The sequence below is a fragment of the Ammospiza caudacuta genome, chromosome 23 (genome assembly GCF_027887145.1).
Source record: "Ammospiza caudacuta isolate bAmmCau1 chromosome 23, bAmmCau1.pri, whole genome shotgun sequence".
Lineage (NCBI taxonomy): Eukaryota > Metazoa > Chordata > Aves > Passeriformes > Passerellidae > Ammospiza > Ammospiza caudacuta.
Window position 1 is genome coordinate 7,734,848 of NC_080615.1, and position 27,026 is coordinate 7,761,873.

The following is a 27,026-nucleotide window of genomic DNA, read 5'->3' on the forward strand; positions in this document are numbered from 1 at the left end:
AACTTAATTTTGGGATACAATAATTTTATAATATTTTTCCCGTGGGAAATCAATTGGTCCTGTTGCAGAAGTTTGCTCTATTTAAAAATTTCATAAAATCCAACAAAAATGAGTAAAGTCCCACTTTTAAAACAATGAAGGACTGCTTAGTGCAGTTCAATCCAAGATGACTCTAGGTTTTTTACAGTGATTTCTTACAGAGTTGATTGTCATTCCAATGAATAACCTTTAATAGAGTGGGATTTCTGAGATAATGAGAGGAATTTAGAATTTGAGGAGTAAAGTCAGTGAGTATGGCCATAGTAACCTAGGTGAGCTGATTATTGGTTATGAAATTTTTTAAATTACTAAGAGCAACAAAGCTTCTGGTTTTGCTGCATGAATATAGGTGAGGATACATACATATATGTATATATATGTATATAAAGTAAAATTAATTCAATATCTATTTCATAGAGTTTAGGCTTGAAATGGTGAGTTCAGAAAGTTTAAAACACCCATTGAAAATGTCAGCCTCTCCTCTTGTGAAGATAAATAATATCTCAGTAATGGAAATACTTCCTACATTGGAAATTGAAATTGAAAATGAAAATGGAAATCAATCTTACATTTATTTCTCCCTGTTTAAAGAGAACTTTCCATAATTATTGTGCTGATCAGAAATACAGAGCACTTTTCTGCTGGCTGCTCTTTAGTGTTCCACTAAGTATCTTAATATATGAACACAGTCATTGTACACTATAATCCTTCTAAGCCATTAAAAATAAAAATTTATCACTTTCCTATTTGACTAAAACTCATCCACTCTGCTGGTTGCCCCCCTTATGGATTTCAGTGTTTATTGGGAGAAATAAAACAACTTTTCTGTTCAGATCTGACACCAAGGGCTCCTTCCTGCTCTCCCTGAGGAGTGAGCTCCTTGTGAAACCCACCTGGCATCCATCCCATCCCTGTCTGCTGTCCAGTTTTACTGCAGGAGGTTTGGACAGAAAATTAATTGGCTTTAAAGCTGCTAAACCTGATCAGCAAAGCTCAGCTGGTAACTGCGTTTTCTTCATTTTCTTTTAAGCTTCTCCCCTCCTGGTTTAAGCTCCAGCCTATAAATTAACAAGAACGTCTAAGATGACAGATCAGTAACAGAATATAAATGGATTTTTTTTTTTTTTTAAATCTTGAAGCATTTTAGATGAAGTTCTGACACTTCTTGGAGTCAAGGGGATCTTGACACTGAGCCTTTGCATTTCTGAGCTTGCTGTGAATTTCTTCACAGGCTGGAAAGTGTAAGTGATGAAAAACTCAGTTTCTCTCATTGCTCTTCTATTATCTAAAAGCTAAAAATGGGAAATAACAGATAATGCAGAGAGTTTAGATAATCAGTGATGAGAATTCTTTCCTGAGAAAAGGCTAATCTTGATTGTTTACTTAAAATGAGATCACCTTTTAGAATAGAAAAAAGAATAGAAAAAAAATAGAATAGAAATAAATAGAATAGAATAGAAAAAAACCCCAAATCTAGTGGAACTAGAGGTGTTTTAGGCTCAAGACATTCTGTCCAGAACTAATCAAAATTCAATTTTGTTAATGGTAGAATGCTTGACCTTTGAATTGGCTTGGAAGGTGGCACTGGAAAAGAACAGAGTGAACATTTTGCATCAACAGGGGAACAGCCAGGAGAAAAGGGAGGGCAGGGATCCATAGCTCAGTCACCCTAAATCCCATCCTGGAGAGAGGCTGGAGCAAATTTCTTAACTATGACTTGGATAACAATAAACTAAAAAAAAAAAAAAAAAACATTTATGAGAATAGCTGGCTTAATATGGAAAAATTACCAGTGGGTACAGCTTGGTGTAAGGTCATTGACCCCATTGTGTATGATGATATAGAAAATAAGAGCAATCAGTTAGGGCAAACAAATGAGTTTAAAAGTAAATGAACTCTTTTTTTGTCATAGATCAGCCTATGGGGTATTGTATAGTGATCTGCTTCCTGCTTTGCTAATTCCACATTATCCCAAATGATTTAGAAAAAAACCCAGAATTAATATAAAAACAGAAAAACCAGAATTAATATAATTTTTTTTTTTTAAGAGCAGCAAACTAGAAGTCACAAAGGCATCACTAACATAGATTTAAAATTCATGGTAATCTCAAAAACATGAAGGGTTCAGTGGAAATCAAGATTTCCAGAAACGAGAAATAATAAAGAGCTGAGAAAAGATGCTCTGTGGGAAAAGGCTGAAGCAGATGGATTTGTTTAGAGAAGGCACAACTCAAGGGAGGGAATAATAAGAGAGGAGTTTTAAAAGTGCAGGAAGGACAGGAAGAAGTCATCTTAATTCTCAGCAGGTTTCAGATGAGATTTAATCTGTCTGCGGAATAGGGTCCCTGGCGTGCTGTGCCTGCTGCCCAGCTCCCTCTCCAGGCACGGCACAGCTTTAAGAGCAGATTAATGACATGAAACCAATGTTCCATCACAAATCCAAAGCGCTGGCAGCTCGCTCCTGGCATCCCCAGGGGGAAGGCTCTGTCTCAGGGGCAGCTCAGCAGAGCACAGCCCATCCTGCTGGGTTTGGTGGGGGAATCTGCCGTGGCAACCAGTATTCCCAAAACCCTGAGATTCATGAAGGTGCAAAATGGCTCCTCGGGTTTTGAAACACAACTATTTTCCATCCCAAGTATTTCTGGGAGCTGAACATGAAGGCGAGGTGATGAGAATTTCCTGGAATCACCTGGAAGCCTGGCTGCTCTGATACACACATGCACGTCCTGTTCTCGCCTGTCTTTCCATCTCTCTGGCTGGCACAGAGTGATGGAGCATTTTTCCCAAGGCGCTGCAGTGCCCTGGCGGCAGCAGCAACAACGCCCTGGCAGTGGTGGCAGTGCCCTGGAAACGGTGGCAGTACCCTGAGAGCAGCAGCAATGCCCTGGCAGTTGTGGCAGCGCTCTGACAGCGGCGGCAATGCCCTGAGAGCAGCAGCAATGCCCGGGCACCAGCACCAATGCCCTGGCAGCGGCAGCAACGCCCCAGCACCGGCAGCAATACCCTGGCAGCGGCACCAATGCCCAAGCAGTGGCAGCAATGCCCTGAGAGCAGCAGCAATGCCCTGGCAGCAGCAGCAATGCCCTGGCAGTGGTGGCAGTGTCCTGAGAGCAGCAGCAATGCCCTGGCAGCAGCAGCAATGCCCTGGCAGCGGCAGCAGTGCCCGGGCAGCAGCAGCAATGCCCGGGCAGCAGCAGCAATGCCCTGGCAGCGGCAGCAGTGCCCTGAGAGCAGCAGCAATGCCCTGGCACCGGCAGCAATGCCCTGGCAGCGGCAGCAGTGCCCGGGCAGCAGCAGCAATGCCCTGACAGCGGCAGCAATGCCCTGGCACCGGCAGCAATGCCCTGGCAGCGGCAGCAGTGCCCTGAGAGCAGCAGCAATGCCCTGGCACCGGCAGCAATGCCCTGGCAGCGGCAGCAGTGCCCGGGCGCTCGCAGCTCACCTGGCCCAGGTGCACGGAGCGCTCGGGGCCGGCAGGACTCGCCCCCGCCCGCGGGACGCGGCGCTGCTGCGGGCAGGGCGCTGCTGCGGACACGGCTCTTATTGTGAAAGGATGATGAGAGGCAGCGCTCACCTCTCCCGACCATCGCTGCCTCCCTGCTCGCTGCCCTGGCACCGCTACCTCCGCCCGGCCGCTCCCAGCCGATGCTTTCTGCCCGCCGGAATATGTTCGCCAAAATCCTTCTGTCCGCCGCCAGCCTTCTGCTCGCTCACCTGCTGCATTTCCTCTGCTCTTTGATGCAATTCATTCCAGGTAAAACGCGTTAAAATCCCTTTCATCCCGTGCCCTCGGAAAGGGGCTGCTGCTGCTAACACGGGTCGGGAGAACGATTCCTATTGTCAGGCATTCGCGACGGAGCGATTTGAAGTCTTTGTTAGATGGCACAAAATGCCTGTTGTTTGCTGAATGGATAAAGGGCAGAGGCAAGGATTACAGCAGATACAGATGGTCTAGAGCTGGAAAAGCAGCGCACAGCAGATTCTCCGTGCGGGGCAGCCAGCTGGAAGCGGGCAGGGAGAGGGTTCTTTGGAGCCGCATCGTTGCCGAGGCTTTAACCCGACCGTGCAAACGGTGAACTGCCCCAAAGGATTTGTATCACAGCTTTGTGTCATCATTGCACCGCATGAGCTGCTTTTTGTTTGGGTTTTTTTCCCCCTTCGTTTTATTTTGTTTATTTGTTTACTCGTTTTCAGAAATTAGGAACCAATAAAAATCATGGCCGACCTCACGGGAATTTCTGCTGTTTGATGGTAGTGGTAGTTTTGTGCCCTTTAAATTCAAAGCGTTTCTTCCGAGGTATCCAAAGAGCTGGAAAAAAAATCTCAAATATGCCTTGTTGTGCCACCAGAAGACCCCAAAGTGTAAACTCTAATTTTTCTGGGAAATCAACAGCTATTTCATGTGCTGGATTTCACTGTCGCCTTCCCCCTTCCCTTCCCTTGAGCCTTCCCCTGCTATTTTTCTCCATTTATTTTTCCCCTGTGTTTTCTGTCGTTTCTTCTCTGTTTTCCTTTGCTCCTCGGGCTGTTAGAGAGGAAGTCGGTGCCTGAACCCCTGGCCATGGGGAACCAAGCAGCTGCATGGAGCAAGGAGCCCAGCACGGGCACATCCCGGCACTCGCCAGGCAAGTGCTGCACCTTCCCTTTGGAAATCCCACTGGGAGCTCAGGGCTCCGACGCTGGGAATGGCTGGAGTCCAGAGGGCACAAATCCACAGCTCTGGTTCAGCCTGGGGTCGGGGAGAACTGCTTTGCTTCCATGTTGTGCCAGTGTTTTATATGGAACAAAACACAGCCTGTGCTGGAGGAAAATTCCCTGTTTGAATGGTCCTCGGGGAGAACAGAATTCTTGCCTCATTCTCCCTACTTGAAGATTATAACGAGCATTCTGTTTGCTAAATTTTGCCCTTAATTTTGGAGTCAAGCAATTAGAGTGTGCATGGAGGGGTGGATCCTTTGAACGAGTAGATTAAAATCAAAATGGCGTTGCCCATGTAGCAAATGGCTCCCATGCTTCCATCATCCACCATTCCAGATTTCGTGTCCCACCCACTGCTGTGGAAATATAATTTAATGCGTGATTCGTGGTGGCTGCACCCACAGCAGCTTTCTCTTCAAAAGCCTGGTCCTTCATCCCACCATATCTGCATAGAAGCAATCAATAAATAATCAATACTGGGCTGTCAGTTTGTACGGGTCAGTGAAATCATGGCACACTGTGCAGGGAAACAGGAGCTGAACAAAGGATAACTCTGCTGTGGTTGCCTGCTATGTTAAGAAAATATTGGAGGAAAGTTACACCTCCATGTCTGGCACTGCCGCTGCTTGGATATGCCAAAGACCTTAAGCGTGTTTTTAAAAGTCTGAGGTAGGATGGAAAGGAACTACAGTGTAGAAATGAGGGTTCTGTGATCTTGTGCCGATTTTCAAGTGTTCAAGCGCACACAGAGAGCCCCGCTGGAACTGTCGGCTTTTAATTGTGGATTCAAGTTCTTCCATCTTGGGGCGTAGCCAGAACGGAAGGAATAATTTTATTTATGCATTCTTTAAAATTAAAAACTGGCCTATCTTCTGCCTTCCTCAGAGAGAGATTTGTCCATTCTTGGTGAGCTGGATGTTTAAAAAGGGGTTTTTTATGAGTGATTTTCCCCTGAAGCTGAAACTGCTTTTTTGAAATTACTCAGGAACATTGTGTCGAGCAGGAGTTTTCTGTGTTCCATGCATTCAAAGTTCACTTAAAGTTAGCAGTTATTACTGGCATCTCTTTTTGTTTAATAGGGAAGATATGTTGGTTTGGTTTTTTTCTTCTTGCATGCCTTCCCTCCCACTAGCCATTCAGGATTGTCTGCAATGACTTGTCTTGTTTCTGGAAGTTTCTGTTTTGACTCATGTTGGTATTGGGGTTCGCTCCCATTTTGCCAGGGAGCGAATTTCTGCCAGGATCTTCAACTCATTTGAGTGATGCTCAGAAGAAAAAACCAATCCATTCTCTTGCTGTGCTTCTTTCTCCCTTTCTGGCCTGGTTTTGGGGCATTCCCTTAAATATTCTTGTTGTTTATAGTCCATTCTATTGAAGTCCAGTTTGTAGGGGATGCCTTGGAATGAATTCTAATGAGATGAGTTCTAACTAGATCAGATTTCAAGGATTACTGAGATGACCACGTGAATGGTTATCACAGGACAGGAAAAACAAAAAGAACTTGGCTTACTTAGTTTAGGAAGTGATATGATTCTTCACCCTAAATACAAGACAAGGAAGGGAAAACTACCAAAACTACACACCAGAGCTGCCAGAAAAACAAGAATAATACCCTTTGGTAAATTGGAAGCATTTTCCTGATCATCTGGACAAGGAGCAGTTGTCAAAAGAGGGAATGAGTGCATGTAGACATAATAATTTTTAAGACAGAATTCTTATGTAAGAATTTCTGGGGCAGCAGTTGGGAGGGGTGGACTCAGGAGGTCTTTTCCAGCCCTGGTCAGGCTCTTTTGTGGAATGTATCTTTGCAAAATTTCCATTGACAGTGCTCTCCAGGAACTTTCAATGTAGTGCTGTCTTGAGTCATGCCAGTTTTGTTTCTGCTTGGATGTGAATTATTTCCTTATGGATGTGTTCCTCTCATTCTTTAATGCGCATTTTGCACCTTTGCAAATGAAATCTTCTAAATATCTCCTTATAGATGTGTTTCTCTCGTTCTTTAATGTGTATTTTGCATCTTTGCAATCCCCATCTGCATTTCTGTAAACACTTCAGAGATCTAAAGGGGGATTGGCAGATTGGAGAGCTAGATTGGATCCTTGCATTTTACCTTCTTGCAATCCTAACACACAACCTGTGGGTGTTTTTGTGTGGAGAAACAAGCTCAGCAGAGTTCTGCCTGCCAGCTCAGCTCCTTTGCAGATAGTCCAGCTGAAATAGTGGATTTCCTCTGGAGATGTTGAGCAAAAGGTTTCAGAGGAGGGAAATTGGGCAGCAGCTACGCTTGGTCACCTGGATTAAAGGATGTAGGCCAGAAGCAGCGGTGGCGAAAGGACAGAAAATCAGAGTGAATTCTGTGACAGCATGGACTCCCTTCAGTGTGTGGTGTCTGAGCAGCCCTGGGTGATGGAGCTCTGCCTGCCATGTGCCCTTTTTGGTCAGCATTTCCCCCATCTCAGTGCTCAGCAGTGCAGGCTGGCTCCATGGTCTCGGGGAGGGCACAGAGCGGCTGCACTGAGGGCAGGATGGGCAGGTGCCAACCTGGGCAGGGAGGCACCCCCGGCTAAATCCACCTCTGCAGCTAAATGGATTGCTAAAACAATCCTTGTGTTGATGAGGCTTTGCAAACCGGGCTGTGGGAGCCAATCACTGACATCACTGGTAGCTCACAGCGTTCCAATCACTTCATGCTCTCCTGGAGCTTTTGTTTTCCAAAAGGGGTGGTTGCAGCCAAACCAGAGGCTTCATCATAAATTATCCTTCTCTGCTTATCTCCCTGCCAAATAAAAGTTGTAAATCTATCTTGTGCTGTAAATGGGCTTGGACTCAGTTTCATTGGTCTTCTTCCATTTTTGCAGGTTTTTTTCTCTTCTCTTGATTATTTGCAAAATTAAATCCAAATATGCATTTATTTGATTAAAAGAAAAGTCATTATCTTTTCTATCATCCTATATTCTGTTACCTCCTTTGGGCTGCAGAACTAGTGTTCCTTGTGGATTAACTAGAGCAGAGTATCTACAAGATTTTCAGCTCCCTGTGGATATGTTGGGTTTTGTGGCTTTACTTTGAGTATCCACCACAACTTGGCTGTTTGCTGAATGCTCTTCTCCCTGACATCTAGCATTTGTCACTCAATTCCAGTGAAAATCTCAACTCCCTGTGTTTTGTCCTTCCTTCTCTCTTTGCAGGTTTCAAGCATTACGTGCCCAGCCCATCCAAGGAGCGAACCCTCTGCCACAGACCCCGGGGGCTGCAGTGCATCTCCCCCTTAGTGCAGAGCGTGGAGGAGACCCCCGAGCCCATCCCAGCCAAGATCAAAGGACAGATTCCCCAGTGGATTAATGGAAATCTCCTGAGGAATGGCCCTGGCAAGTTCGAGTTTGGCAATGACAAGTAAGTCTCCTTTAAATGAATTTTTAAATGCTCCTGGCCAGAACTCTGCCTAAGCCTAAAGGGGACCCCCCTCATGACTATTTAGAGCATCTTTTAGTTTATTTTTATGTAAGGGAAGGAAGAAATACCGATGTCACTCTTTTGAGAGCAGTTGCTCCCTCAGTTGGGAACTCCCATTTTCTGCAGAGAGGAGCTGAATGGTGAAGTCACCCAGGCTGGCAAAGCTGAGTCACAGAGAACATCTCGCCCACTCACCGTGGTGGGGTGGGGCATAAAACATGCCCAGCTTTGTCCTCTGTCCTGAGCAAAAATCCACCCCTGGCCACTCTGAAATAAATCCAGGGCAGGAATTCGGAGAGTTGGTTGCACCAAATGGTGTGAACTGCTTTAGAAGCAAATCCACCCAGTTGCAAGAATAATATATTAAAATACCCACAGAAGGCACTGACTCCCTGTGGCTTGGAATGTGCCGTTGCAGTAACTGACAGCTCAGCTGGTGTCAGTAACTGGCCAAAGCTGATCTCCTCCTCATATTCCTAGAGTGAGACCATCAGGTGTTCTGGGAGTCTCACAAACCCCTTGGTTTGGAGACAATGACATCCTGCAAGAAGCTGAGAGCTAAACACCTCTGGGTTTGCAGTAGTAATTTATATTGTTGTACAGTACAGCACAAACTCCATTCCCTCTGCAGAGGTGGGTGGTTTATCTATATAGATTATTCCCAAAAAGCCTTACAGCGTTTGCAAACACCACATCCCACAGCTATGAATATACTTGTTTCGATTTGGTTTGATTTGGTTTGTTTGATTGGGGGGTTTTCCCAAACAAAGCTGTGGTTAATACTTCAAGGGATCTGGGAATCAGCTTTTACAAACATCAATAAACCTAAAAAGAGGGTACTACACAGCATCATATAATGCCCAACTCTTCTTCATCTCTTTTTTTCTCCCTCCTGGAAGGTTTAACCACTGGTTTGATGGCATGGCCCTGCTGCACCAGTTCCAGCTGGCCCATGGCACGGTGACCTACAGGAGCAGGTTCCTGCAGAGCAGCTCCTACCTGAGGAACAGCCAGCACAGCCGAATTGTGGCCTCAGAGTTTGGCACCTTGGCCATGCCAGACCCGTGCAAGAGCCTCTTTGGGCGCTTCCTGTCCCGCTTCGAGCCGCCACGTACGAGTGCTTCTGTAAAACCTGAGGGGCTGCTGAGATCTCCTTGGAGGAACTTGTGGTTAGGTGGAAAGGGAGGGGTGAGGAAGTCAGACAGACTTTCTGTGAGCCCGTGTTTTTCTTAGAATATGGCCCAAATTCCAAAATTATGCAAATTGGTGTCAGCCTCAGCGGGGGGAGGCAGAGTTTAATGTTTTAATGCCACTTCAGCTCGCTGAGTCATGGATCTTTCTGCAAATTTCCCAAAGAAAGCTCTCCCCGAGAGAACATCCTGTGCAGTGCTGATAATGAGCATTACAGCCTGATGTTCTACCTGAGACACAGCTTTGCCCTCAGAACACCTTGCCTTGCTAAGCTTGTAGGGTAAGTGGGCTAATCCCTCCCTTCCTGGACTAAGGGGCAGGAGATTATTGTGTAGGGTGAGGGATGGAGCTGCACAGGAATGGAAGTTCCTGTACCTGTAGGATTCTGTGTACGTCAGGGAAGAAAGAGGCTTAAATGCAAGCAAGGTGTTCCCCACTAAAACCAGCAGGGCTGAAGTTTGCAGCTTGTTGCTGATGCTGTGACCATCCTCTGTTTCTCCTCTCCCCTCCTGCCACATCCTGTGTCCTTTCCCGAGGTGCTCACACCTTCACTCGTGGTGACACCCCCCAAATCCCCACCCCAGCTCCCTCAAGGCATTCCAGACCTCTCCACATTCCTCACCTGCCTCTGCCCAGATCCAGCAGTGATTTCCATCTCTGTCCTTGTCCTTTTCACCCAGCTCCACCTGCACAGTTTCCCTGTGTAGATTATCAAGATGTTTCCAATCAATCTCCCAGAGATTAATGCCACTGCAAATGGGTTTATTTGTTTAAACATGTCTAACTTGCCAAAATTCAACATGAGCTGCACAGAGCTGCACACAATGCCAGGATTTCTGTTTCAGAGCCCAGTGACAACTGCAATGTGAACTACGTGCTGTACAAAGGGGATTACTATGTCAGCAGCGAGAACATCTGCATGCACAAGGTGGACCCAGAGACGCTGGAAACAAAGGAGAAGGTGTGGACAGGTGGGATAAGGGAGCTGGGGTATGGTGGTGCAGAACCACACCTTGCTGGCTCAAGGGGAATTCCACCTCCGGAGGAATTTGTCTGTGCCTGCAGCATCTCCCTGCCGAGTCCCTGGGGAGCTTTTAGGGGTGGAGGTGCAGTCACTGCCTGGCTGGGCACAGCTATCAGTTCTCCTCTGCTCTCCCTGCTTGCCTGGGCTTGTCTGCACCTCTCAGCAGAACAGGAAACAGCTTTTTTCTGTGCACAAGAAAAAGTGAACATTGCTGGTCTCACATCTGCCTTTTCCCTGCTGCTTTGCTTTCATATTCTCTTGATCTGCTTTTTCCACCTCAAGCTTTGCACGCTCCAGAGCTGCCCCTGATCAAACCCTGTTGTAAAGGTTTGGTTCAGCTGCCACTTGATTTTCTCCCCTTTGCTAGGAAATGACCAAAACATCAGAGAAGTTTTTCCCTGTGACAGAAGAAGGTGACCTGTGACAGCACAGCACAAGCCATGTAGGGCTGTCCTGAGTCATGCCAGCTTTGTTTCTGCTTGGATGTGAAATATCTCCTTATGGATGTGTTCCTCTCATCCTTTAATGCATATTTTGCACCTTTGCAAATGAAATCTTCAAAATATCTTCTTATGGATGTGTTCCTCTCATTCTTTAATGCATATTTTGCACCTTTGCAAACGAAATCCCCCCTGCCTGCACCCTTAGAGGGGATTTGGGCTGGACAGCTGTGGGACGGGCTGAGGGAGGATTCTGCCCTTCCTAAGTCAGTATTTACTGCTGGGCCTGTTTGACACCAGAAAATGCCAGCTCAGAGCATCCCTCAGGTTGTGAGGGAGCCACTCCAGGAATTCTGTCTGCAGGATCAGTAGTGAGTCATGAGTAAGCTGTGTGTAAAGCACAGCCACTGAGCTGGAGCTGTCCTGGGTGGTTTGCCAGCTGGTCTGTTTGTAAACCAGACTGCAGTCATGAAAAGACACGTGGGGATTTTCAGGTTCAGCTCTGTTGAGCCATCTTGTCATAAAATGAAAAGAATTCCCCTCTAGCGTTTTTTTTTTTAGCTGCAGACTGTTATTTTTTTGGGTAAGCGAAGAAATGGAAGGGATTATCTCACATTTAAACTCTCCAGTTTGTGATGCCTTAATAGGACCTGGTTTTCTGAGCTTGCAGTGACAAAACTCTTGGTGGTTTCTTGGGGCAGTGACCATCCCTTTACACACCTGCCTGTGCTTGTTATTGGCATCATTCCCACTGCACCTGTACCCTAAGGACATCTGTGTCCTCCAAGGAATGTCTACTGCTATTAGTCCTGCTTTATTGATAGAGAAATATCCTTATTTTCAAGGATTTGCAGGCAGAATGAAGGCTGCAGTCCAGATGCCACATTTTTAATAATGAATAAAATCTGCTCTTCTTCCTCAGACTTCCACAAAAGTGACCCTTGGGGAAGTTCTGCACTGACTGAAAATCTCTGGCATTTGCAGGTGGACTGGAGCAAGTTTATTGCAGTGAATGGGGCCACAGCTCATCCCCACTACGAGTCTGATGGGACAACCTACAACATGGGCAATTCCTATGGGAAGCACGGTGAGGAGGGCTTGGCCAGGCTGGTTTTTGGGCAGGGGGTGCAGGATCCCTCCTGGTGCTGCTTCAAGGAGCAGCTGTTGGAGAAACACCCAAAGAGACCTGAAAATTGCTGTTCCTCAGTCAAAATGTCAGTGTCAGTCTGTCCCATAAAACTGGCTCCTCTCAGGATTTAGTTGCAGATGCTTCTGACTTTGGCCTGTGAATGTACAGCAAATTCTCCTCTTGCTCTCCCAAGCTTTGCTGGAAAACAGGAGAATGATTTTTTAAAAAAGTCCCCTCCACTGTTGAAGCTTCATCTGAACAAGTTTAGCAATTCATGTTTTTCACTTAGAATTTAGCAATTCATGTTTTTCACTTAGAATAAATTGGCTTTAGATGAGCCCCATAAGGGTTTTTGCGGAAGGGAAGACAGAATTTATTCTGGTCACCTGGCTATCTTCCAGCAAAGCTGAGTTTTATGGGATATTTTTCTTCTTCTCAGAACTCTGAGCATCTTGATTGGATCCTGTTCCATCCACATGGCTGCTCAGAGCAATCAGTCCCTGTCAGCTGTGTGAAATCCTTCTTTCCCAGAGGCCTGTGAGAACAGCCACTGCCCTTTATTGTGATCCCTTGTGATTTTCCCAGTTTTGACCATTTTCCATTCTTTCTGCTTTCATTTCCTTTTGGCCTCAGCAAAGCCCAGCTCTGTGCCACGTGCTTTTTCCAGCTGGACATACCAAGCTCTAGATCATTGTTATTCAGAAGTGCCATCCTTTCCTGCTCATATGCCAGGTTTATTAAATGAGCATTACTGAGGCTCAGAGTTTTCATTTCCTGTGGGCTTGGTTTTCATCCTGCCCATGTTATCACAGGACAGCACTTCAGGCAGAGCTGGCATTCTCCCAGGCTAAGATCCCTCTATTTCCTTTCAAGCATCCTCTTTTCATTGTTCTTTTGGTAGATAAATCCTCTGTAGATGCTTTCCTGCCTGTTGGGAGATGTTTAGGAGAGGTTGTTGCAAGTATTCCTGGAGGACAGGAAGGAGCAGAGCCTGAGTTTGGTTTGAGCACCTTCTCCCCTTTCCAGGATCCAGCTACAACATCATCAGGGTCCCCCCACAGGAGTCAGGCCACGGGGACACCTTGGAGGGAGCCAAAGTTCTGTGCTCCATCCCTCCCACGAACAGGGCAAAGCCATCCTACTACCACAGCTTTGGTAAGATTCCACCCCAAAACCAGGGAATTTGGGAAAATGTGATGCAGAAAGGGCTGGCCAGCGCTCTGTCTGCCCCTTGAGATGTTTTCTTTTCAATTTGGGTGATATTCCTCCCTTCTCTCCTCAGGGATGACTGAAAACTACATCATTTTCATCGAGCAGCCCCTCAAGCTGAACCTGCTGAAGATCATCACCTCCAAGCTCTGTGGGAAAGCCATCTATGATGGGATCAGCTGGGAGCCTCAGCACAACACCTACTTCCACGTGGTGAACAAGCACACTGGGGAGGTGAGGGGGTCTTTGGCCCCTGCAGCAGCTAATCTGGAACTTCAGTTCCAAATTTCCAATTTTTTTCCCCAATTTTTTGGGAACTTTCATTCCCAAAAGTGCTACATAGCAGCCATGGGGAGTTTAAGAACCAATCCAGAAGTTACTGCAATAAATATTTTAAAGTTTATTGTAGTGTACATTTACACTGCAATGTTTATTTGTAGATTTGTTAAAAATGGGATTTCTTCGTGCATTTTCCTCTTTATTCATTCCTTTCTTTGCCAGCCCGAAAAGGACAGGCAGAAAGAAGCAGTTTGGAGGGACAGGGACTGAAATGCAGGTCCCAGCTACTACAGGGTATAAAAAGGTCAGAACCTGGGAAAGATGCACAGTACTTGATATTTTGGGTTTTCTTCTTCCAGTTTTGCTCCTTAGTGGCTTAAGGCAGCCCTTTTGTGGTGACACAAGGACAGAAGGCAAAGCCCAAGGGATGAGAGGGGTTGCAGTGGGGGCAGAGTGTGGTATTTGCAGGGATCTTCAACAAGGGGAGAGAATGATGCATCTGACTCCATCTTATCAGAAGGCTAATTAATTACTTTATTATAGTATATTCTCGTGACTGTCAGCCAACAGTCCTAACACACACACACACCTGGCCCTGATAGTCCAAGGAAACAAAACACCATGACTTTGGGTAAACAATCTCCACATTGCATTCTGCTTTTGCACAAACACGGGCACAGCAAATGAGATAAGAGTTGTTTTGATCACTCTCTGAGGTTCAGAGAATGTGAAACCCAGAAATATTCTTGGGAAGAACGGTGCCTCGCTTTTCTCTGTGAAGGTGAGTTTCTCTGTGAATTATGAGGAGGACTGCATTGATATCAGAAGGCTAATTAATTACTTTATGATACTACATCATTTTATACTATATAACATTGGCATCTAAACTGAATCTGCCAAGCACCCAACTCTGTACACAACCTTGTGACTGTCCTGACTCAGACACACACACCTGGTCCTGATAGACCAAGGAAATAAACCACCGTGACTTTAGGTAAATAATCTCCACGTTGCATTCTACTCTTGCACAAACACAGGCACAGAAAATGATAGGAATTGATTTTCCTTTCTCTGAGCTTCAGAGAATGTGAAACCCATAAATATTCTCGGGAAGAATTGTGCCTCGCTTTTCTCTACCAAGAGAAAAGCGGGGCTGCAGGAGAGAGGAGGAAGAGGAGGAGGAGGAGGTGAGGCAGGGGCTTGCAGAGGGGCTGAGCTGTGCCCTGCTCCCTGCAGGTGCTGCCGGGCTCGTGGTGCTCCCAGCCCTTCGTCAGCTTCCACCAGATCAACGCCTTCGAGGAGCGGGGCTGCGTGGTGCTGGACCTGTGCTGCCAGGACGAGGGCACCAGCCTGGCCCTGTACACGCTGCAGAACCTCAGGAGGAGTGGGCAGGGGCTGGACCAGGTGAGATCCCTGCCTCTGCTCCCCCAGCAGCTGCTGCAGGAGTTGATTTGCTGCGGCAAAGCTCGGGTTGGGAGAATGGAGAACGCCGTGGCGACGGCACAAGCACAATCCGTGAAAACTGAAATGATCATCTCTTGATGCTTTCTCTCTTCTTAAATCTCTCTCCATGGAGCATGGCCTTGAAACTCTTCAAGCCCCGTGTGTGACACAGAGCTCCAGAGCCTGGCAGAATTTATTTCTGTTTTAAAACCTTGGTTTTAATGATATTAGTTTTCCTTATCCTTGTGTAATGGAATTTTCCCCCCAGAAATGATGCAAAATAAGTTGTAGCATAACATCTAAATGGAAAAAGAAAAAGGAACCCCGCTCTTTAAGACATTACTTCATAAAACAAGCAGTTTTTATGAAAATCACAGAAACACAAATACCACAGAAACCCCTGCCCTGTTCCCCACAGACACCTCACAACAGCACATTCAAATAAATTATTTATTGTGCCCAGCTCTGTGAAAAGCCCCGTTTCAGGCTGTGTGAGGGGCATTATTTTGCATAGGTCACACATGGGAAAAGTGGGGGTGCTTTCAGTTTCTCACCGTGCAGATGTGTTTGTTGGAAACCCAGCGTGCTGGGGGGGCTGCTGCATGTCCCGACAGGGCTGAACTTCCTCTGTCTGTCCTGAGCTGTCTAGAACCAGCTCAGCTCCGGCCTGAAAGGGGCACAGCTGCGTCCCTTCAGGTTCTGCTTTCTCTTGGCATTTATTCTGGGCGTTTCTCAAGCATTTTCTGAGCATATTCAAGTACAGCAGATTGTTAACACCAGCTTTTTTTTTGTCCTTCTCTGAGCACAACCCAGGTGGAGTTGGATGTGGCTGGAGGTGTCCTGGTGTCAGCGCTGGGCCTGTGTTTCCAGCAGGCACATTCTTCAAGTGACAAGTGGCATCACCAGCACACTTCACCCACGCACACACAGAGGAGTCATTTCAGAACAGAACCTCAAACTTCACTGCAGCAAAAGCCTCAGGAGTGTCTGGGCATGGCTTGTCTCCTTTCCCCAAATTGGCTGGCTCACTAACCCTGGCAGAGTATTCTGTCTGGCAGAGTTCCTCATCCAGATTACACGAACCAGTAAAGTTTTGAAAATAAGGTTAACACGTAGTTAAAGTGAAGTTTCACAACTGAGCTGGTGGGTTGTGGATTGAAGTAACTGAGACACACCAAAACAGGGTCCTTATCCATTTTACTTAAATGGGAATATGAGGGGTTGTGAACTTGGCTTGAGCAGAGCTTTAGTGGCAGTGGTGGAATTATCCTCTCAATGTGCTGAGTGTCAGCCACACTGGGGGCTGCACTTTGCTCCCCAGGTAAACCCACCATCATTCCCTGGACCTCCAACCATGAATCCACGGGTACCTGGGCATGCAGGAGGGAATCCAGCAGGACAACCTCAGGCACTGAAGGCACAGTGCTCTCCTGCTTCTCCTCAGAGTGATGTAAAGCAACACAAGCCTGTTCTAACTGAATTAAACACAATGCAGTGTCTGTCCCATTGCTGGATTTGGTGATAATGGTTTTTTATTGGGCTGATTTGCATACCCAGCTCAGCATTAATTACTGTGAGAGCAGTGCTGACCCTTTTAATTCATACGGTTTTGGTTTCTGCTGTAAATTACTGGAACATGCAGGAACTACTTCTTTCCATTATGTGTTTTGCCTTACCACAACTTGGTCAAACACGTAAGGAAAAGAAGAAGAAGAATTCAGGGGTGTCTAAAACTTCAGAATTGTTCCCTAAAAGTGCATTTAAACTGAAATGTGTGTCCTCTGTCCATCACCATCACTCTCTGTCTCTGTAACAGGTTTATGCCTCCGTGCCCAGAGCTTTCCCTCGCCGCTTTGTTCTCCCTCTGGACGTGGATTCAGACACACCCGTGGGGAAAAACCTGAACCCGCTGCCTTACACCCAGGCAAAGGCTGTGAAAGGTGCAGATGGCAAGGTGTGTACCAAACCATAAATGCATTTATGCAGCAGCTCCTGTACCTCGGAGCTTTAACCGCCTTTGGTTGTGCTGTGCTTGGTGGGACCAGCCAGCTCTCCTGCCCTGCCCAAGCTGAACCAACCCTGCACATTTCCTGCAGAAATTACCCTGCAGTTTTCTTTTTCTCCCAGGTGTGGTGCACACATGAAAATCTGCACCCTGAGGGCTTTGAGAAAGTCGGGGGCCTGGAGTTCCCCCAGATCAATTACTCTGGGTACAACGGCCGCAGGTACCGCTACTTCTACGGCTGCGGCTTCGGGCACCTGCTCGGAGACTCCCTGATCAAGGTCGATGTGGAGACCAAGAATTTCAAGGTGAGGTGAAGTCAGGTCATCGAGTCCTTCCCCTGAGCTGCATTTGAAGGTGTGGCATTTACTGGGGGTTTTTTAGGGCTTTGCCCATGTGGGTCTGGGATGAGATTGCCAATTTCATCCCTCACGTGGCACCTTATGAACGTGGCACAGTCACCAAACAGGAGAGGATGGCACCAGCACACTCCTGGAATGAAAAAAAAGTTCATAAAAAGTTGAACTCTTAAGTTTCTTGGAGCCCAGAGTATTTCCAGGTGCCTTGGTGGGGAGCACTGTAACTCTGCTCAGTGCAGCAGACAAGTATTAATGCAGTGAAACCCATCCATATGTCCCTGAAGCTCATCCATGTGTTCCTGTGCTTGCTAGATCTGGCAGGAGGAGGGATGCTACCCGTCAGAGCCCGTGTTTGTGCCAGTGCCTAATGCCACGGCAGAGGACAGCGGAGTCATCTTGTCTGTGGTGGTCTCCCCTGCTGAGGTAACTTGCTTCCTGCAGTTTGTCAAAGTCACACAGCATTAATTCACTTTTTAAACCTCCCAGCCGAGCTGGAGGCTCCCTGGCAGGTGGTTCTTGCTCCCCAGAGTGCCTGGCCGAGCACAGGCAGTGCAGGCAGGAGTTCTCCCCAGGCTGTTGGTGTGTCCCCAGTGGAAGCTCAGAGCTGAGTGAGGCTCAGAGCTTCTGCCCTGCAGCTTTGCTCTCCGTGGTTTGCTCTGTGCCTTTGTGTGCGGACAGTGCGAGAAGTTCAGCCTGGCCACTCACTCTGCCTCTCTGCTCCTCCTGCAGGACCAAAGTGCTTTCCTGCTTGTGCTGGATGCAGAGACCTTCCAGGAGCTGGGGCGAGCAGAGGTCGGGGTGCCAGTGCCTTACGGGTTCCACGGCGTCTTCAGTGCCCACTGAGGAGCTCCTGGGCACCTCCTGGGACTCAGGGCCGGGCCAGCCCCGCGAGGAACCTCTGCTGCCTTCACCTCCCACCTTTCCATCACGTCTGGGATGAAGGAGCTGCTTTTTCTCCACCACAACCTCCTGTATTCCTAACAAAACACAGCCAAGGAAGGCAGGAACCCCTTTGCTCCCACAGCCCACTGCTTTATCTGCATTTTTTTTACTATCTTGCTAGGCCAGCTAGAGCAGCAAATTCACAAAGGATGCCAGGGTGAGGCTTGCAAGGCAGAAAATGGAAGCTGAGGTGATAAACCCCTTCCTTTGGTGCCCTGAGGGGAAGAGAACATCAACATTCAGGGCTGTGACTTTGGCTGAAACATTTAGAGCAGAAGAGAGGAGTAAAAGCCAGCAGGTGACAGATGGGCCCAGTGAGGGGGAATAAATAAATCCCCCCTTGCATCCAGGTTGCCTTCAGGGGGCTCCAGGGGGTAGATGCAGACACTCGCAGAAGCTGTGCTTGTGCTTTTTTTTCTGTACCATAGCAGTGCCCTCCAATAAAACCTTGGGAAGTTTTTCCTTTCTCTGCCTGCACTCAGAGTCTTGTAGATGTGGGGGGCACATCTGCAGAGCAGGACACAGCTCTGCTGGCTGACAGCTCCTGCCTTCCTCCCAGTTCCACCAGTAGGAAACACCAGTAGGAAACACGGAGAGCTCCAGTGTGGCCTTGGTGTCCCTCTGGGCTTGAGCAGAGCAGAACAAACTCCAGCCCCCTGTGTCATCCAGGCTTCTCCAGCCCCCTGTGTCATCCAGGCTTCTCCAGACCCTCTGGGTGGGTCAACAGAGAGGACTTCTAGTTGTACTTTTTCATTGTGAAGAATTATTTGAATCATTTCCTTGAGTAATAAAGGAGCCCTTTTGCCCTTGGGGCTTTTCCTCCTCTGAGCTTCCTTCACCTTCCTTACAGGTCTGGGGAAAAGAAAAAGGGTTTTACCTCAGGGAGAGGCAGAGGAGGCTCAGCCAGAGCTGGTGGAAGCCACTAGATGGCAAACAGCTCCCGTTGCTGCCGTTCAGCCCTGTCCTGCAGCCTCCGGTCATTGTCACATCCCGCCTGTCCCCGCGGGACCAGCCCCCTGCATGTGTAGCAGAACGGTGCCCAGAGGTGTTTGATGGAGTTCAGCCACCATTGGTTCTCTTTTTTAATTTTGGTTTTTTCTCGTTGAGGTGGGAAACGAAAAGGAACGTCCTGGAGCTGAACATGGGGAGGAACTGGAGCATCCTGAGGCCAAACACGGGGGATTGGAGCATCCCGGGGATGAACACGAGGGATTGGAGCATCCTGGGGCTGAACACGGGGGGATTGGAGCATCCTGGGAGCGAACACAGGGGATTGGAGCATGCAGGTGCTGAACACGGGGAGGAACTGGAGCATCCCCGAGTCCGACATCGGCACCGGGGGACTGGAGCATCCCCGCATCCAGCACCGGCACGGACGGACCGGAGCATCCCCGGGGCCGAACAGGGGGAGGAACTGCAGCATCTCCCGGTGTCGGCGGGCGGATCCCGCGGGCTGGAGCCGCCCCCGGGGCCGGGATGAGGCCGGGCCGGAGCCGCCCCCGGGGCCGGGCTGGATCCGCCCCGCTCCGGCCCCGCCGCGTCCCCGCGATGTCGCCGCGCTCCGCCCGCCTGGCGCGGCTGTCGCGCTCCGTCACCTTCAGCGCCTGCCACCGCCTGCACAGGTGAGCCCCGCACAGGTGAACCCGCACAGGGGAGCGGCACCGCAGAGGTGAACCCCCAGAGAGCCCAGCACAGGGGAGTCTCGCATAGCGGGGCCCGGCACAGGGAGCCCCGCACAGGTGAGCCCCGTACAGAGCCCCGCATAGGGAACCCCGCATAAGGGGGCCCCGCACAGGGAGCCCCGCAGACAGGCCCGTATAGGGGGGCCCCGCACAGAGGAACCCCGCACAGGGAACCCCGCACAGAGCCCAGCACAGAGTCCCGTATAGGGGGGCCCCGCACAGAGGAACCCCGCATAAGGAGCCCCGCACAGGGAGTCCCGCACAGGGAGTCCCGCATAGGGAACCCGCACAGGTGAGCCCAGCACAGGGAACCCCGCACAGGGAGCCCCGCACCGGAGAGCGCTCCCAGCCCCGCACCGGAGAACGCTCCCAGCCCCGCACCGGAGGGCGCTCCCAGCCCCGCACCGGAGAGCGCTCCCAGCCCCGCACCGGAGAACGCTCCCAGCCCCGCACCGGAGAACGCTCCCAGCCCCGCACCGGAGGGCGCTCCCAGCCCCGCACCGGAGAGCGCTCCCAGCCCCGCACCGGAGGGCGCTCCCAGCCCCGCACCGGGAGAACGCTCCCAGCCCCGCACCGGAGAACGCTCCCAGCCCCGCACCGGGAGAACGCTCCCAGCCCCGCACCGGAGAACGCTCCCAGCCCCGCACCGGAGGGCGCTCCCAGCCCCGCACCGGAGAGCGCTCCCAGCCCCGCACCGGAGAACGCTCCCAGCCCCGCACCGGAGAGCGCTCCCAGCCCCGCACCGGAGGGCGCTCCCAGCCCCGCTGCGTTTCCCGGTTGTGTCCCCGGCCCGGCCCCTTCCCGCAGCCAGCCCTCCGCGCCCGGCTGCAGTTCCGTGTTCTGACAGAGCCGGCGGCGCTTTCGCTTTGTAAACATCGCCGTGCGCCCCCCCATCTGCTGGTTTTCTCCCCAAAACTGATAAATTCCTTGACCTGAAGCTGCCTCAGTTTTAGGATCGCTCTCTTCTCCCAGGCTAGGAGCGGTAGGACGAGGGGAAGCAGCCTCGAGCTGTGCCAGGGGAGGTTTAGGCTGGAGATCAGGAGGGTTTCTCCATGGAAACGGTGGCCAGGCCTTGGAAGGGGCTGCCCGGGGTCTCCCCATCCCTGGAGGTGCCCGAGGAACCCCGGGATGTGGCACTCAGTGCTCCGGCTCTGCTCGGACCCCAGGATCTCACAGCTCTTTCCAACCTCGGTCATCCTGGGGTTCTGTGATGTTCCCAAAATGTGCCTTGACCTGAAACACTCAGAGCAGGGCCCTGCATTGCTTCAAAGGGAACATTCAGAGGGAAATCCTTTGTACTTCTTTGTTAATCAGTGATAAACCCAAATGTGCAGCTTGCTGCAGGCCGAAGGGATTTTGGGCCCAGATGTTGAACATTTATCCAGCAGTGAAACAGACAAACAAAACCACAGCAGGGAAAGATTCAGTGCTGTCAACAGCATCTTTTCATGGCCCAGCCATTTCTGTCTGTGTTTGTGCCTCCTGGGCTGGTTAAATGTGGGAGAGGGAAGAGATGGAGAGCTGGAGAGCAGAGCTGAGAGAATCCATGGAGATGTGGAACAGATCCGTGCCTGCCTTTCCCACAGCAAATCCCTGAGTGATGAGGAGAACCTGAAGCTCTTTGGGAAGTGCAACAATCCCAATGGCCACGGACACAACTACAAAGGTGGGAAACTGATTTCCATCCTTGCTCAGGGTGGGGAGGGCTGGGCCGCTCACTCTCAGCAGCCTCAAACAGCTTTTTTCCTCCTAATTCTTAATAAAAACACAAACCCAGCGGCTGGGTTTGTGTTTTTATTCAGAATTAGGAGGAAGTTTCAGCAGCAGGGGGTTGAACCATAGCATGGGTTTGCCATTTTTCAGCTGAGTAGATAATAAATATTTATTTTCAAATGCCACTTTTTGAATCAAGTCTGCTTGTTTACGCGCTGCAGAGTCATTGCGATTGGAATGGAGATTTTTCTAAGCAAGAGCCATGCAAATTAAACAGCCTGTAAACATTATTTGAATGGGTTTTTTTTCACAAGTTCTCCCATCTGAACACCCCGAGCACGCAGAATTAGATCTCTCCAGTTCCTGGAGTGGCTCCCTGTGCTGTTGGCACCCTGAAACCTCTGCTGAGGAGCTGCTTTATCAGGGGAGACAGGCTTATCTCCAGCCTGCTGTGGCACCAGCCCTTGGGGAGGGATTTTTGTGCCTCTGAGTCGTTGTTTTTGTGGAGCATCTCCTCATTTTATAAAAGCAGTCCCCCTCCTGAGTGCAGCCTGTGGGTGAGCAGGGCTGTGAGTCCCAGCAGAGCAGCAGATGTGGTTTTGGGCTCGTGGGCACCACAGTGACCCGATCTTTTCTGTTTTCCAGTTGTGGTCACCGTGCGTGGAGAGGTGAGTGCTGCCAGCGTCCTTTCCTGTCCCTCAGGGTGGCAGAATCCCCACAGTTCTGGGTTTCCCAGAGTATTTCAGAAACTCTGTGCACATCACTAGAGCAGGTTTTCTGTGGCCAGTGCCGTTCACAACAAGGATTTGCAGTTTAATGCTGTTTTCATGCCTGAAGACTCTCCCAGAGCGTTGTTTCTACCTGGTGTCAGCTTTTAGGAGAGAGTGGAACCTCTGGAATTGTTTCCAGGCTGTACCAAGCCCTTGGGAACATCCCAGGAGTGCAGCTGGAGCCCTGTGACAGCGGGGAGATAATTTCCTTGTGGCTCAGATGAGCTGAGCACAGATATTCCTGCCTGCTTTGTGCTGCCACCAATGTCCCTTGTGCTTCCCTGCAGATTGACCCGGTCTCGGGGATGGTGATGAACCTGACAGACCTGAAGGAATACATGCAGGTAAAAATAGCCCAGTTTTCCTTCTAATCCCCTGGGAGAGATGATTAGAGCTTGTCTGGTGCCAGCATGGGGACGTGGTGAGCTGCTGAAGGCAGCACATCAAAAGGAAATTAGGCAATAATTGAAGAATAAATGCCTTAGCTGTGTTCTGTGAGGCAGAGCCACGTCTCCAGCTGGGAATCTCACAGCTGCATCTGGGGCTCTTTCCCTTTATTCCTTTATTCCCATCCTGGCTGTGTGGGTTACCTGGGCCTCAGGCCAGACAGGGACAGGGACAGGGACAGGGCTGTCACTGTGCTCTCTCTGCAGGCAGCGATCATGGAGCCCCTTGACCACAAAAACCTGGACAAGGACGTGCCCTACTTCTCTGAGGTGGTGAGGTGGGTCAGGGGGCTCCTGGGGGGGCTCATCCTGCCTGGGCAGCAGCAGCAGCAATCTGTACCTGTGTGCTGAGCACACCTGTGTCCAGCCCTGCTGCCCCTCCTACATCAGCCTGGACAGGCAGGACCTGCCCATCCCATTGCATCCATCCCACCCCATCCCACCCCATCCCATCCCACCCCATCCCATTGATCCCATCCCATCCCATTGATCCCATCCCATCCCATTGATCCCATCCCATCCCATCCCATCCCATCCCATCCCATCCCATCCCATCCCATCCCATTGATCCCATCCCATCCCACTGATCCCATCCCATCCCATCCCATCCCATCCCATCCCATCCCATCCCATTGATCTCATCCCATCCCATCCCATCCCATCCCATCCCATCCCATCCCATCCCATCCCATCCCACCCCATCCCATCCCATTCCATCCCATCCCATCCCATCCCATCCCATCCCATCCCATCCCATTGATCTCATCCCATCCCATCCCATCCCATCCCATCCCATCCCATCCCACCCCATCCCATCCCATCCCATCCCATCCCATCCCATCCCATCCCATCCCACCCCACCCCACCCCACCCCATGTGCTGGCAGTGCCACCATCCCCACGTGGCCCAGGTGTCCCCAGCTGCCCCTCATCATCCCCCAGCCCACCCTGGCCGCAGATTTTGGTGTCACTTCTGCCCTCTGAGCCCTGGCCCTGCTGCTGTTCCCCCTCAGCACCACGGAGAACGTGGCTGTGTTCATCTGGGACAGCCTCCAGAAGCTCCTGCCCCAGGGCATCCTGTACAAGGTGGAGGTGCACGAGACGGAGCAGAACGTGGTGGTTTACAAGGGAGAGGAAACAATTGTCAAGTGAAATCAGCCTGGGCCCAGCTGCTCAGCAGAAATCTCATTATATATTATATCATCTCTGTGGATCCCTGCCCAGCATTCCCTGCAGCCAGCCCTGGTTCTGTGCTCCAGCAGGACGAGGGCAGGTGTTTCACCAGGACCCTCCCAGCAGTTTGCCCATCTGGCTTCTCACAATGGGTTGGTTTCTCTGCTTTTCCTCAAGACCTTCCTGTTCTGCCAGCTGATGTGAGATTTAGAGTTGTGCCGTGGTAAATAAAGCAGTTTTGGGGGGAGGAGGCGGCCTGGCAAAATCACAAAAGTATTTGATTTCTCTCTGATTAAATATTGAATTAATTTATTTGATAATGTGAGCTTTGGTGTTGCTTTGCTCCTTGATCAAACAGAGAAGCATTTCTGAAGGTATTACATCATTTTTCTATTTCTTTGCTTCTTATCAGTTTATTTCCTGTGCTGCAGGCACGTTTCGTCCTGTGGCCAGCAGATCTTTCTCTGTGTGTGGAACTGCTGTGGTGGGCAGTCAAAAAAAGCATTTCTGACCCAAACTGGAGAGCCAAAGGGAGCAGGGTGAGAATGGAAAACTGAGGGAGCTGCAGGGGGAATGTCACAGCCCCAGTGGTGGCAGAGCCCTGGGGAGGGAGTGCAAGAATGAAATCAACCCTTAAATCAACCCTGAAATGAACCCTTAAATCCACCCTTAAATCAACCCTGAAATCAACCCCAAAACTCAGTGGAGGCTGTTGCAGCAGGATGAGCCTGTGAGAGGAGTTTAAATGGACACTACCCCAATTCTCCTGGATAACTTAATGGATATATTTAAAAAACACAACCTGATAAGCAAGGCAGCAATTCCCTTGCTTTCCGAGGAAATGGGGTGTTTGAGTAATGGGAGCAAACATCCCCTTTGGGGAGGTTTAATGAAGCTTGCCTTAATTGTTCACCTTGGCCACACTCTGCTGCAGGTTCAGGCAAAGTGGGGTTTGCACTGCCAAAAAATACCTGGGATGGTTTAAAACTTTAAATTCACGGGAGTCTGGGCTGCTCTGGAATGTAAAATGGGAATTGCTTTAGATGGGGACACTTCTGTGCTGTCCCCTGACCTGGATCAGCTTCACTCAACCTCCCTTTGGAGCTTCAAAAGGGAACTGGGAGAAAAATGAGGGATATTCCCTTTGGAAATTCCGAAACGGAATTGGGAGAAAAATGAGGGATATTCCCCTTGGAGCTTCAAAAGGGAATTGAGGGGAAAAATGAGGGATATTCCCTTTGGAAATTCCAAAAGGGAATTGGGAGGAAAATGAGGAATATTCCCTTTGTCAGAGCAAAACCTCTGCCCTGGCTGCAGCAGCTTTGGGTATATTTTTTCCTTTTTAAAGGTGGTGCTTTGGGGGATATTTGGCTGCAGGTTCGTTGCAGTGTGAGCCATGCAGGGAGTGCTCGGTGCAATGAACACTCAGCTGCCACGTTTGCCCCTTTTCCCTGCTTTTTTCCCTCCCCAAATGCGGAATCAGCAGTTTTTATTCAGCGTGGGGGGTTTGCAGCTGCTCTGACCCCTCCTGCTGCCCTGCAATGATGTAAATCCAGAGCTGGTGCTGCTGATTCACAGGGCAGTGACTCATGGACACTCAAACACATCATGTGCTCTCTTTATCAGAGCAGGAATCCGCTCAGCTGCTGGCAAAAGCCGAGCAAACAAATGTTACATGTGCACAGCACAGCCCACTGCTTTTATTGGCACGGGGGCAGAAAAGGCAGCCCAGACTGCTGAGGATTTCTGCAGCCCCACGGCCCTGACAAAGCCCCTGAGTATTTATTTATATATAAAATAGATATTTTTATATATATCTGCAGCCCTGAAAAGACTCCTGAGTATTTATTTAATAGTTAAAAAAAAAAATAGTATATAGTATATAGTATATAGTATATAGTACATAATATATAATATATACTATATACTATATACTATATAATATATAATATATAATATATAATATATAATACATAATACATAATACATAATACATAAAATATAATATATACTATATACTATATACTATATAATATATAATATATAATATATAATATATAATATATAATATATAATATAATATATATAATGTATAATGTATAATACATAATACATAATATATAATATATATATTTGTATTTATTGCTGTGAAGATCAATCTGCGCCAATTATTCTGATCTCTTGGATTTCAATGACTGCAGCTCTGGGGAAATGGGAACAAATTGGGTGCCTGGGCAGGGGTTTGGGTGAAAGGGGCTGGAAACAGCAGGGCTGGCATTGAAATTGGGATTTCAGTGGTGTGAAAATTGGGATTTCAGTGGTGTGAAAATTGGGATTTCAGTGGGTGCTGTCCCCTCGTCCTGCTCAGAGGGAGCCCTGCAGGGAATTCTCTGTGGGATTCCAAATTCGCAGCTGAGGGAGGGAGGGAGTGGACTCCCAGAATGAAACATTGAACATTAACCATTAAGCTCTGCCTGAGTTACTGAGTGATGGAGTGCTGTGAGGACAGTTCAGGTGACAGTGGGGACAGCCCTGAGCGGCCACAGCTGATCCCAGCAGAGGCTGGAGGGACAGGATTTCCAGTTTTAATGCATGGAAATGAGAATGGCAGGGAAATAATGACAGGAAATGTCATTTAAAGTCCCCAGTTGTGTTTAGTGGGACTGAAAGACCCAGCCCTGCCTTCCTGCCACGTGCTAAAATCAAATCAGGTTTTTCACAGAGCTGGACACAGTAAATAATTTATTTTATCGTGCTGTTGTGAGGTGTCTGTGGGGACAGTGCAGGGGTTTCTGAGGTATTGGCATTACTCTGATTTTCACCAAAACTGCTCCTTTCCTGAGCTAATGCCAGGCCAGGGGCTGCCTGTGCCAGCAGCTGATGGAGTTTAATGCCTGTGGCACCGTCTGCTCCTGTCAACCAAAAGCAAAAGTTGAGGCAGCCCAGGAAATCTGTCCAACAGCAGCTTTCCTTTTTATTTTCATTTATTGTCATCTTCATTTTTAGTTCAGGGAGGTTTTTCCCCATTCTGCCTC

At 49.1% G+C, this 27,026-nt stretch overlaps 2 protein-coding genes across 2 annotated transcripts; both read left to right on the forward strand.

Moving 5' to 3' along the window:
• The first annotated feature begins 3,576 nt into the window (after positions 1-3,576).
• BCO2 (beta-carotene oxygenase 2) lies at positions 3,577-18,999 on the forward strand. The gene is made up of 12 exons (XM_058819019.1): positions 3,577-3,793; positions 7,926-8,130; positions 9,090-9,301; positions 10,227-10,342; positions 11,830-11,932; positions 13,001-13,129; positions 13,257-13,417; positions 14,699-14,866; positions 16,722-16,859; positions 17,033-17,215; positions 17,579-17,689; positions 17,996-18,999. Exons 1-12 carry the CDS (start codon positions 3,685-3,687, stop codon positions 18,107-18,109), a joined length of 1,749 nt encoding a protein of 582 aa, XP_058675002.1. The 5' UTR covers positions 3,577-3,684; the 3' UTR covers positions 18,110-18,999.
• A 741-nt stretch (positions 19,000-19,740) lies between these two features.
• Positions 19,741-24,238, forward strand: PTS (6-pyruvoyltetrahydropterin synthase). The gene is made up of 6 exons (XM_058819020.1): positions 19,741-19,830; positions 21,477-21,556; positions 22,249-22,271; positions 22,661-22,717; positions 23,027-23,097; positions 23,832-24,238. Exons 1-6 carry the CDS (start codon positions 19,757-19,759, stop codon positions 23,968-23,970), a joined length of 444 nt encoding a protein of 147 aa, XP_058675003.1. The 5' UTR covers positions 19,741-19,756; the 3' UTR covers positions 23,971-24,238.
• Positions 24,239-27,026: the final 2,788 nt, after the last annotated feature.